This window comes from Galeopterus variegatus, unplaced genomic scaffold (assembly GCF_000696425.1).
Source record: "Galeopterus variegatus unplaced genomic scaffold, G_variegatus-3.0.2 Scaffold5848, whole genome shotgun sequence".
Lineage (NCBI taxonomy): Eukaryota > Metazoa > Chordata > Mammalia > Dermoptera > Cynocephalidae > Galeopterus > Galeopterus variegatus.
In genome coordinates, this window is record NW_007731959.1 from 29351 (window position 1) to 41311 (window position 11961).

Genomic DNA, 11961 nt, shown 5'->3' on the forward strand with positions numbered 1-11961 from the left:
ACCCCCCCTCCAGCTCCCCACAGGAGGCCGCAGGCTTGTTGGGTCAACTACCCGGGTATGACAGGCACCACTTTCCCAGCCCAGTGCCGCTGTTGTCCTCAGCCCCCTAGTGGCCTGTTGGGGACGCGGCTTTTTCGGGTTTGCTTTTTCAGAGGGGAACCCCCTGGGCCGACTCCCGCGGCCCTGCCGAGTGCTGGTGCTGCTGAACCCGCGCAGCGGCAAGGGCAAGGCCCTGCAGCTCTTCCGGAGCCACGTGCAGCCCCTCCTGGCCGAGGCCGAGGTCTCCTTCACGCTGATGCTCACTGGTGAGTGCTCCTGGAGGGAGTGCAGGGAGCATCCCCTGCCAGGGGATCCCTGCCCTGACAGCCGAGGTCTCCCTGCAGAGCGGCAGAACCACGCGCGGGAGCTGGTGCGGGCCGAGGAGCTGGGCCGCTGGGACGCGCTGGTGGTCATGTCCGGGGACGGCCTGATGCACGAGGTGAGGCCTGCCCCAGAGGCCGGCCTGGGCGGTGGGGCGTGGGGTGCTTCCCAGGCTGAGCCACACCTGCTCCCACAGGTGGTGAATGGGCTCATGGAGCGGCCTGACTGGGAGACCGCCATCCGGAAGCCCCTGTGTAGCCTCCCAGCAGGCTCTGGCAACGCGCTGGCAGCTTCCTTGAACCATTATGCTGGGTGAGAGCCCATGGCCAGAGTGGGCCTCAGTTTCCCCTCAGTGCCCCTCTGCTGCCAGGTTTCCTTTTCTAAGTTCCCATAGGCCAAGGTAACTTCCATTCCCTCGTCTCCCTCTGGAGCTTTGCCCTCAGTTCTGGGGCCCTCTCCTGGTGACCCCAACTGTTCCATCTGTCATTGTTCCTGCCACCTCTCTAGGGACCACCTGCCCCTAGGCCCCAGGAGGAGGAAGGGGAAGATGCATGGGGCTTCTGTCCTATCCAATCTGACCTCTTCTCCCTGAAGCTATGAGCAGGTGACTAATGAAGACCTCCTGACCAACTGCACGCTGCTGCTGTGCCGGCGGCTACTGTCGCCCATGAATCTGCTGTCACTGCACACCGCCTCCGGGCTGCACCTCTTCTCTGTGCTCAGCCTGGCCTGGGGCTTCGTTGCTGATGTGGACCTGGAGAGTGAGAAGTATCGGCACCTGGGACAGATGCGCTTCACTCTGGGCACCTTCCTGCGCCTGGCAGCCCTGCGCACCTACCAAGGCCGGCTGGCCTACCTCCCTGTAGGAAGGGAGGTCTCCAAGACAACCGCTTCCCCAGCTCTGGTCCAGCAGGGCCCTGTGGATACTCACCTGGTGCCCCTGGAGGAGCCAGTGCCCTCTCACTGGACCGTGGTGCCTGAGCAGGACTTTGTGCTGGTGCTGGTGCTGCTGCACTCGCACCTGGGCAGCGAGATGTTTGCAGCGCCCATGGGCCGCTGTGCTGCTGGGGCCATGCATCTGTTCTATCTGCGGGCAGGCGTGTCTCGGGCCTCACTGCTGCGCCTCTTCTTAGCCATGGAGAAAGGCAGGCATATGGACTATGACTGCCCTTACTTGGTGTATGTGCCCGTGGTTGCCTTCCGCCTGGAGCCCAGGGATGGGAGGGGTGTGTTTACAGTGGATGGGGAGTCGATGGTCAGCGAGGCTGTGCAGGGCCAGGTGCACCCAAACTACTTCTGGATGGTCAGTGGCTGTGTGGAGCCCCCACCCAGCCAGGATCCCTAGCAGACACCACCTACAGAAGAGCCCTTATGACCCTGTGGGCTTTGCTGTGCCTTAGTAGGTCTGTTCATCCTGCACTGAGCTCAGGACTCTCCCTCCTTCCCTCAGGACTTGGGGGCCTGTCCATAGCTCATGTGGGGTGGAGGAGAATACTGGAAGGCTGGGAAGGTGGAGGCTGTGCTGCAGGAGGACAGGCTGTGTCCATGAAGGGCTGGAATGAGGCCCTGTGCTGGGAGCTCAGCTGGCTGGGCCTAGTTGCCTGTTGAAGGCACCCTATTTTGCTCTGGGAGCCCCACCCCATGAATAAATAAAGTGACATTCCTAGCCTGCTGGTCTGTCCTGGGGATCGGGGAGGGAATAGGGTCTTGCTACAGCTGGGGCTATAGAATGTTAATGATGCCCAGTGGTGCCCCCTGGATTGGGCAGTGTATGGTAGTATCCTCCAGGCACAGCCATTCTGGTGGTGGGCACAGGCCAAGAGTTGGTCCAGCCTTCTTATGCAGGGGTGGGGCTCTGCCACACTGACAATAATACCAAGCAGCCTTGGAGCTTGGCCAGCTGCCTGACTGCACATATGGGAGGATTGAGGCTCAGCTGGTATGTCTTACCTCGGGCTGCAAGCCAGCTAGTCTCAGCAAATCTGGTTGGAGCCCTGTGTGGATTTAGCAGGAAAGGGAAAATATCTGAGTTTAGGGAATTAGGGAAACTGGCAAGAAACAGATTTCAGTAGTCAAAATGGCAGGCAGCGGTTCCCTTCTTAGGAGTGTGTCATCCCCCCATGACAGATCTAGGGTTTCCCAGGCTCACTCAGCCACCTCTGTTCTTTTCCACCCGTCCTTGTGGAGGAGTGTTGGGCAGGAGTTAAAAGAAAGCAGCAAGGAGGGGCAGATGCCAATCTCCCAAATTGGGCAACTATTTTGGCTTAAAGCCCAGGATGGTGACATCTTCCCACTGCCAGCTGCTGTGATATCAGCTCTTCCAGAATCTAGAAGGAGCTGAACTGGCTGAACTGGTCAGTCACAGGCCTCTGGGGATCACGGCTGCTGGAAGGCAGATATTGCTGTAGACTTGCTCTTGAGGAATACAACACAAGCCAGGAATGGAACCCTGCCAGAGGCAAGAGGACCAACCCACCACAGCCTAGATCCTTACCTCCCTGCCCCCATAAATCCTATGACTGGACACAGAAAAGGCATTCAAGCAGACTGGGCAGGGGGAAGGTGCTGTTTGCAGTGGTCCCCCCACCTGACAAGGGAAGCCAGCCAGGACCTGCTGCCATGAGCCTTCCCTGCTAACAGGGGTCTTTCCTTCCTAGGGGAGGGGGTGTTTGATAGACACTAGCAAATGGGTGCATGCCCCAGAGAGGAAGAAAGGCAACAGAGCCCAGATGAATGGCAGAGGCAGGTTTAATGGTGTCACCTTGTTTTGTTAATGAGCCAACCAAAAAAAAAAAATGCAAGTAAAAAAAAAGTTTAATCACACAGCACTTTATACAGATAGTGTAAGCAGCAGGCATTCACATCTCCACATGAACAATGCACTGGGAAGCATGGCCCCACCAGTCACTCTGGATGTTTCTCAAGGTACCGACTCTGGGCTCCATATGCCACGGCACGTGGTCCGGCTCCTTCCCCCCACGGTTCTGCTGGCAGGGTGGTCACGGCACAGCACAGGTGTGGAGCCCACTTAAGGCTGACAAGACACATCATGCTTTGGCTTTTTTTTTTTTGTCTTTTTTTTCTAGTATGAATTAATATCTCTGCTTTTGAGATTTATCTTTTTCCCAACCTTAAATATTACATACATACACCAAAAATTACATAGCTGCAATGTGCTCAACAGCATCCTCTTAACCTGGAGCTTCACATTATCAAAAGCTTAGAAAACTTGTAAACCTCTGGGCCTGTCCTTGGGAGGGAGAGCCCCCGCCGGCCACCCCTCTCTTTTGGGATTGAGCCTGCAGAGTTTGTAAGCAAAGGGCTGACAGGAGGCCTCATTCCCATCCGAGAGGCCGGGCTCACTGCATGCTCAGTGAGCTGCACGCCACCTCCCAGTGTTGCCATCTGATGGGGGAGAGGCCCTAGCACTTGCCCCGGCCCTGTGCTGCTGCTCCTACCTCCTGGGGCTGGAGCTGAGGCCAGACAGAGAGCAGACATCTGTTACAGTCCAAACAGGCAAGGCCTTAACTGCCGATGCCCCACCAGCCTTGGACAGGATGAGCAAGGCACCTACAGCTGTTTCTTTTCTAGCAGCTCCCTGGTCAACTCCATGTTAGTGTGTCAGGGACACCACCTCTCCTGGGTGTCACCCTGAGCCTAGCCTGGTTCCAACCTCTCTGAGAGAGCAAGTTCAACAGGCCTAACGGCTATGATGTGGTAAACAGGCCAGAGTACAGTCGGGAGTCAGTGATAGCAGCTACAACTCCCAAGGGATAGTGCTGATGCCGGGGGACTAGGGAGGAGCTGGTGGCAGTGGCAGCAGGAGGGTCAGGGACATGGGGAGGCTATAGTTGAACTGAAGAGGTTGAAAGGACTAGAGGACTTGCAGGAGCAACCCACACTTCATGCAAGGCACATCCACTCTCCTGCTGATCTGCAGGGCACCTGGACCCCCAGCACCCAGCATCAGGCCCTAGGAACACCCCACCTCTGACCCAAGAAGGGGGCAGCAAGGGAGCAAGTGCCGGGACAGTCTGCCAGGGGTGACAAGTGGAAAACCGGCAACAGGGTTCCAACTCTGCCGGGGGAGCCGCCTGTTGAAAGACCACTTTGGAACAGAAACGGCAGCATCGAGACACTTCTTGCACTTCAGCATCAAACTCATCTCGGGGAGAAGAGGGCAGTGGGGCCTGCATTAGGGACAGAAGGGGATGGGAAGAGCGGAGATCCCAGGGGAGAGTGAGCAGGCAGCAGCTGGCCTCTCCTGCTGTGACGCTCCTTCCTCGAGGGCTGGCGGCTACTTGTCCTCTGTGCTCTCAGGCATGCCTGCCTCTAGCAGGGCGGCCCGGAACTGTGTCAGAACGCCACGGATGCTCTTGATGAAACCCTTAGAAAGCGGGAAGAGGGGGAAGCCGATGTCAGGATAGCCACTCTTTTCAGGAAAGAAGCTTCGGTAACTCTTTCTCCGCTTCTTTGGTTTGACACTGGGTGGCACCGACGCATCTGGCGTGGTCTCCGAAGTCTGGTCTGTGTGGTCCCTGCTAGCTGAGGCCAGGCCCTGGACACCGCCCTCTGAGTCTGAGCCCTGGGAGGCCTCTCCAGGGGCCAGCCCTCCATCCTCAGCTTCTTCTCGGCCGGAGTCTGAGAGCTCGGCCACAGCAGGTGGCTCCGGCGAGCTGCTGGCCTTGGGGACCCCGTTGGGCAGCGCCTGGGCCCTCTCCAGCAGGGCATGGGTTTCCAGCCAGGACTCGATGCGGTTCACCAGCCGCCAGCCGCCAGCGCTGAAGTGCTGCCGGATCTCCTGCTCAAAGACTTCGGGGGGCCGCCGCACCAGCTGGGTCATGGACTGCACCACGCGGATCAGCGCCATCTCGTTGTAGCAGCGACTGTTCTCATAGCCTTCCTGCAGGCCCCGGTCGCTGTCGAAGCCGGCTTCGTTGTAGTATGGTTCATTCACCAGGATCAGGCCTGCCGGGGAGAAACACCTTCCCTTAAGCGGTGTGAGAGACCATCAGGTCAGGCCTGCCCTCGATCCCCAAGGGAACAGGCAAAGTCACTGTGCCCTTGGGGACTCTGTCCCTTCCACCACCCCTCCTCGTCACCACCCCCCCCCCAGCCCAAACGTACCTTGGATAGAGATGAGCACCTGAAGAAGGCTGGATTTGCTCGTCCACCTCTCTGTCCCCTGAAATACACACACCACGATCAGCTCCATCCCAGACAGATGCCCACACCCTTCTCGCTCTCCCTTGACCCTGACGGGGGGCTGGCTGTGTCCTCACCTTTCCAATCCAGGTGCCCAGAAGGCTGACACACACCTTCCCATTGTCATACAGGTTGGGGTTCAGGCGGCCACTGCACTGGGAGAGGTAGCAAAAGTGGGGGGGCACAGCTGGGTAGATGTTGGGGAGCTGTATGTCAAACAGGTAGAGCCCATCCTCATAGGGGGTTCGAGTGGGGCCCTTGATGAGGGCCGAGAAGAGGTCCTAGAAGAGGGAGGGAAGGCTGAGGTGTGCGGGGCTGAGGGGTCCTGCACGTGGAGTCTGGTTTTGCTCTTTTCCAGGGCACCGTGCAGATCACGTGCAAGGAGCAGTGGCACACCTCCAGCAACAGAGTAGCTGACGCAGACGTAGGTCTGTGCAGCCCTACTTGGCATCTTTGAACGCCTGGCACAAAAGGGATTTTCCAAGCTGGTTTTTATTATATCAGGTTTTTTCCCTCATACATTATTACTTTAAAACTGTATTTCTTGAAACACCTGCCATGACCCCCAGCCCCAACAAGGCAAGCAACAATTACAAGCAGTAAGAAGCTGGGGGTAAAAGAAAAAGGGGGGGGGGGGCGGCCCATGGCTCACTCGGGAGAGTGTGGTGCTGATAACACCAAGGCCACGGGTTCGGATCCCTATATAGGGATGGCTGGTTAGCTCATTTGGGAGAGTGCAGTGCTGACAACACCAAGTCAAGGGTTGAGATCCCCTTACCGGTCATCTTTAAAAAAAAAAAAGCTAAGAAAAAGTTCCAGGATGGCGAGGCTGCACTTGCTTTTGAGGACCTAGGGGGATGGTCTCAAAACCAGAGAAATGACATTAAGGGTTGGCACTCTAGGGGAAGTGCTGGGAGACCATCAAAGAAACTCAGATCATTAGGTCCTAAGAGACGATCCGCAGACATTCGGAGTGTGCGCACAGAATGTCAACGGCCAGGGCAACAGGCCTGGGGTAAGTGATAAGCTGGAAAAACAGCAAGGGCAAAGTCATAACTGGAGCGAAGGAATCCTCTCACGCATGTTTGGTACCATCCCCCGAGCCTCAAGATAAGGCACTACATCCCTGCCCCTCTGAATGAGATTTGGGAAAAGCAGAACGAAACAAAAAATTTTGTTCCCTTCTTCCTCAGTAGAGCTGAGACAGGCTGTAATTTTCAAAACGGATTTAAAACTCAAGAAAATACAAAAGTGTTAGATCCTCAAGCAGCACCGGCCCTTCCCAGCCCCACTCTGGTTTCTGGCTAGCTGGGCCCAAAGGAATCACACCCCTCTTTGTAGTGCTCAGGATCTCTGCTTTGTCCCTTCTTTGGCTCCCTCCTTCCAGAACAGGGCCCAGAGCTGGGGCCTCAGACTCTGATTCTGTGTCTAGCATGGTGTGTGGCTCACTGCAGGGGCCCTGGAAGGGTTTGCTGAAAAAATAAGGTGGCAGACAGAATGGCTCGCCCATTCCTGGAGCAACCAAGGAAGCCCTCACACTGCCTTCAGTAAATACAACTCAGAAATGGTGGGTCCATCTGCAAACAGAGGAAAAAAAGGAATGCGATGTGGCCACGTGACAGTCTACTACTCTGTAGGTAAAAACGAGTGAACAAGATCAACATGAACCAACACACGTGGGCTCAAGAATCACCGCTGGGTGAAGAAAGCAAGCTGCAGGGGACATGCACAGGCACACGCTATTTGTGTGAACAGATCACAAAAGATGCCATGTGCTGATGGTGACAGCAAGAATATAAAAATATTTCTAAAAGGTCTTCTGGAAGGAGACCCACCAACTCGTAACAGTCACAACCTCTGGGAGCAGACAGAGGCCTAGGATTTGGCGAAAATGGAGGTATAAGTGTTGGTCAAAGGCAACTTTAGTTCTTTCCGTAATGTTCTGATTTTTCAAAACTAAGAGTAGACCCAGGTAATAATCATATAACTAATTTCAAGCTAATATTAAAAGGGAGAGAGGAAAGAAAGAACCATCTGGTTTCCAGCCCATTGGCCTAGACATGTGTGGGGCTCTTGCCAGCCCTGCTGGCTGTGTGGCTGCATGGCTCCAAGTTGGCCCCTCACCTATAAAAGGTGGCTAGGCAGGCAGCCTCTCAGGTGGTCAGCCCCGGAGATGCACACACCCGAGGCTGCAGGCCTCGGCTACGGAGCACCCACACTGCACAACTGCGCCTGCCCACTCCTGCCTACTTGCCATTCTATCCTCAAAGGTCTTGACCATGATACCATCGGGCAGTGAGGTAGCCAGCAGTGCCATCTCCTTCCGTACTGTGCTGAAGAACTTCTTGGCTTCTGGAGGCTGGAACTCAATTTTCTTAAAAGAGTGATTTGCTAAAGGGGAAAAGAGAATGGTCAGTCTCTCATGGGGAGGCTCTGGAGCTGGCTCTGCAAGACTGGCTGCTGCCCCAGGAAAGCCTGGCCTGGGGAAGCAGGTGTGCTCAGCAGGCAGGTGAGTAACCCACGTGCTTCCCATCCATTGCTCCTGGCACGAGAACCGTGACCGCACCAGGAAACAGTTCCCCCCGGGGCTGCAGCCAGGGGCTGGGAGGGGATGAGCCACCTGACTTCCAGATCTGTTAACACAAATACGAGCCCAGGTGGGCAGGGGAGGGGAAGACAGGCGAGGCCGACTCACAGGGCGCAAACTCCAGCACTGAGAAGACCTCGCCCTTGGCGCTGGTGAAGGTGACACCTGGCTTGCCACCACATTGCTGGCAGAGCACTGGGGTCTCGCTGGGCCACTCGGCTTTCACTGGTGACTGGCCTTCGGGCTTGTCCTCCTTGCGCTCTGTGTCGGGCATCGCCTCCATCTTCTCCTCCTCTGCGATAGCCACGTTGTCCAGGGTCTTCTTGAGGTTCTCCTGCAGCTTCTTGATGTCATCCAGGAACTTCTTCTCCCGCGTTGGTTTCTCGGGCTCCACAGTGGGGGATGTGGGGGAGCCCGTCAATAGCTGCTCCACGGTCATGTTCTTGAGGCTCTCCAGGATCTTGATGGCCTCCTTCAACTCCCGGAAGCTCTTGGGAGGCCCATCCTTGCCAGCCTTCTCCATCAGCCCCGCCACGGGGGCGGCCATGGCCACAGCGCCCTGGATGGCGGCCGTTGCAGCCTCTTCACTGATCACCACCCCCTTGTCCTCCTCAGGGGCTGCCAGCTGCTCAGCAGGTGGAAGTGGGGGCTCCTCTATCTTGGGGTGCTCGTCCTCCACCAGCCCATTGTCTGTCTCCCAGCTGTCACTGTCATCCTCCCACTCGTCTGAGGATGCCCCACTAGTGCTGCCTTCCACTGAGTCGTAGTCTGACTCCTCGATCTCAGACTCAATGTTGTACAAGTGCTGGGGACAGAAAGAAGGGAAGGGCAGTGGTAAGCCAGACAGGAAGTCATCTCTGCACCACCGAAGAGCCCTGGGGATCCCCAGTCCTCACTGCTGTGATGACTGTGCTCACCCAGGCCTTGGCAATGCCATTCCTCCCTCCCCCATTTTCTGCTCTAGACTTGGCAGCTTGAGCCTCTCCATGTTAGGTGGTCCCTAGGTCTCTGGGAGAGCCCTTCACCTGTCCCATGCCTCAGCAGGACCCAAAGCCCAAACCAGTAGCCTGTTCCAGCCGCCCCTACCCCTTTGCGCACTTGGTCAGTGTCTGTCCAACAGGCTAAGGGGCCCAACGGGAAACCTCAGCAAATCCAGCCCCACCACCCAAAGGACTCAGGGCGCTAATCATGTGGGCAGGGTGGCCTCTGTGGGGTGGCACTGGGAGCTGGGAACATGTGACAGGAGGCGTGCGGGACAGCTGGCCCATGCACATCCTGTCCCCTTTCCTGGAAGGTCACAGAGAGGAGGGGGAAGCCATTCCCTTCCCTTACCCACCCCAAGTGGGCACCAGGAGAGGGGAGCTGGGCTGTTGGATGGGCTCAAACAAGGGGGCGAGGGAAGGGTAGCCCTCTTGCTCAGAACCCAGCAGCAGCAGCTGGAATTGGCTGGCTCTTCTCTGTTCTCTTCCTATCTGTTAAGGTTTTCCAAGAAACGCCGGTGGGAAAGCCATCATCTCCTTGTAGAAAGTAACTTGCATTTCCTTAGCATAGTGAGCTGAACATCCAGGAATACCCTGGAGGTTTGTGAAAATCTACAAGCACCTGGCGACCTGGAAAGCCTGCTAGGAGAGGTGAGACTGGGGGCTGGCTGCCAGCTGCCCCTGTCCCCTCACCCCGGGGCTCTGTGTGTAACATCTGAGCTCTTGCCAGGAAGATCTGAGAGCCTATCTTCAGGCTCTCAGGGACAGGAGACAGGGCACAGTTGTGACTCCAACAGCTGGGGTCTCACCAGAGGATTACCTGGGGCAAGATGATGGTCTTCGAGTTGTCAGCCCAAACCACTTCCACCTTGCTGCTGACGTCCACGCGGGCCACCTGGCCCACTGACGGCTGCTGGGCAAAGGGGACAGAGTCAAAGGGGCAGCTCTCCAAGAGGGGCGAGGGCCAGAGCACCTTGGAGGAAGTCCAGCAGTGGGCAGCAAGGGTCAAGGCTGTGAGGACTGAAGGATGTGGGCACCAGCACGGGGTGAGTCCAGCCCTCTTGCTCAAACACCCTCAACACCTGCAGTCCACTGAGCCCACTCTCCTCCACCTGGCAGTCGAAAGCTCATAACTCGGCTCTTCATATGCCCCTGGGATTCTACTTGCCGTGTTCAGCCTCTCTGGGCTTCTTGCCATCCCCAGGATGGGGTTTCATGCTTCAGCTCTTCTGTTCACACTCTAACCTGCCTGGAACCTGCCCTGACCCCACCCAACGTGCCCACCTCTTCTTCCAGGCCCAGCTTAAGCCCCTGCCCAAGCCTCTCCTGTGCTCCACAGAACCTGACATCCCACCCACGGGGCTTGTGACAAGGAACGTGGCTCTCTCAGTAAGCGCGAGCAGCAGGGGCTCAGGAAGTCAGGTCCCAGCAGGGGGACAGGAAGGCCTCCTGAAGAAGTCTGAACAGCCTAGAGGACTTTCAGGTCTCGTCTCCTGCAGCCACCTGGTGGCACCAATAGGGACTGCGGGTGGTGCATGGGATGGGAAGCAGCTGAGACTTGGGGTGTACCTCATCCTCCCTGTGAGGAGCCCCGTCCTCAGTATTGCCAATACGGATGACGATGTCAGTTGTGCGGAAGCGAAAATCGGGGTGGTCAGCAATGTCGTAAACACTCACATCCTCCTCTTCTCCAATCAGCTGTGGCACAGGATGGCTTGTCATGAGCCAGGGGCCCTGCACCAACCCCCAGAGCCCACCCTGCAGGAAGAGGAAGGGGCGGCACAGACTCACTTCCACATCGTCCCCGCTTGGCCGCAGCTTGAACCACTTCACCATGCAGGTGCGGCCAATGTGGTCCCCAGACTGCACCACGCCATAGACAGCAGGGTCCGGACAACTCTGGACTAGGGAACCAGAGAGGGGACGCAACTAGCAGGGCAGCCCTGGCAGTGCCCACCTGCCACCCATTCCATCTCAAACTACAGTAGGGCACAGGACCCAGTCATTCCCTGGCTTGGCCAGCAGAGGCCAAAATAGGCCTCCCCCAGCCCTCGAGAGGGTCGGACACCTGCAAACGGGCAGTCTGCTCCCTGACCTCCTTTTAGCAGTGACCCCAAGCAGCCACCCGGGCCCTCATCAGCAGCTACCTAGCTGGCTGCCCCTCTGGAGCTGGCACTACCTCGCTTGTCCACCACGAAGTCTCCAGGGCAGAACTCATTGTTGTCCAGGTGGTGCACGGGGAAGAGGTCGTTGGAGCGGATGTTGCACTCCACGGAGCCATCCTGCCACATCACATCGGCTGAGGTCATTGTGGTCACCACCTCCACTGCCACCCTGCCGGGTGCAAGCCAGTGAGCCAGGCCGTGCAAAAATGCTTCCCCAGGGAAAGGGCAGATCATCTTTCTGCCTGTCCTCTCACTGCGGGCTTGATAACCTGCAACTCTTAACCCCAGGTGGGAGGGCTGAGAGTTCCCACGTGTGCAAAGCTCGTCTGGGGTTCCTGTGCCATGTGTTCTCCTCTGAGAACAGGTCCCAGAGAGCTCCAGCCAGGCTCAAGGCCACTGCCACCATCCCACCCTCTGCACTATTCCCCAATCTCTCCTTTCTACCAGGGCCCTCCTCAGGCACCATTTGCCATTTGGGATGGGCAGCTCTGAGCTGTCATGAGGCCTGCAGCCTGTGGGCAGTGTACAAGTGTGTTCCAAGGGGACAGGGCTCTCTGCTGGTCTCAGGCTAAACGTTGGGGGGGGGGGGGCCCCCGGCCCGGGGGGTTCCTATCCCCGGGCTTTAAGGCACGGGGAACTTTTTTTTTCTTCCTCTTGTGCTTCC

At 57.3% G+C, this 11961-nt stretch overlaps 2 protein-coding genes across 3 annotated transcripts in view; one reads left to right on the forward strand and one right to left on the reverse strand.

Moving 5' to 3' along the window:
• The window catches only part of SPHK1 (sphingosine kinase 1), a 2939-nt gene extending 910 nt beyond the window's left edge, over nt 1–2029 (forward strand). Inside the window, exons 3-6 of the mRNA XM_008590113.1 lie at nt 153–305; nt 384–478; nt 557–672; nt 955–2029. Coding sequence (XP_008588335.1) covers nt 153–305; nt 384–478; nt 557–672; nt 955–1705 — 1115 coding nt within the window. The 3' untranslated portion in view covers nt 1706–2029. The remainder of the gene's footprint in view (nt 1–152; nt 306–383; nt 479–556; nt 673–954) is intronic.
• A 1061-nt stretch (nt 2030–3090) lies between these two features.
• The window catches only part of UBE2O (ubiquitin-conjugating enzyme E2O), a 52715-nt gene continuing 43844 nt past the window's right edge, over nt 3091–11961 (reverse strand). For both annotated transcript variants that reach the window (XM_008590111.1, XM_008590110.1), the window contains 9 exons: nt 11312–11466; nt 10924–11036; nt 10702–10830; nt 9953–10042; nt 8261–8957; nt 7820–7956; nt 5643–5846; nt 5488–5545; nt 3091–5328 (listed from right to left, as the gene is read on the reverse strand). In XM_008590111.1, the coding sequence (XP_008588333.1) occupies nt 4658–5328; nt 5488–5545; nt 5643–5846; nt 7820–7956; nt 8261–8957; nt 9953–10042; nt 10702–10830; nt 10924–11036; nt 11312–11466 (2254 nt within the window). In that variant the 3' untranslated portion in view covers nt 3091–4657. The remainder of the gene's footprint in view (nt 5329–5487; nt 5546–5642; nt 5847–7819; nt 7957–8260; nt 8958–9952; nt 10043–10701; nt 10831–10923; nt 11037–11311; nt 11467–11961) is intronic.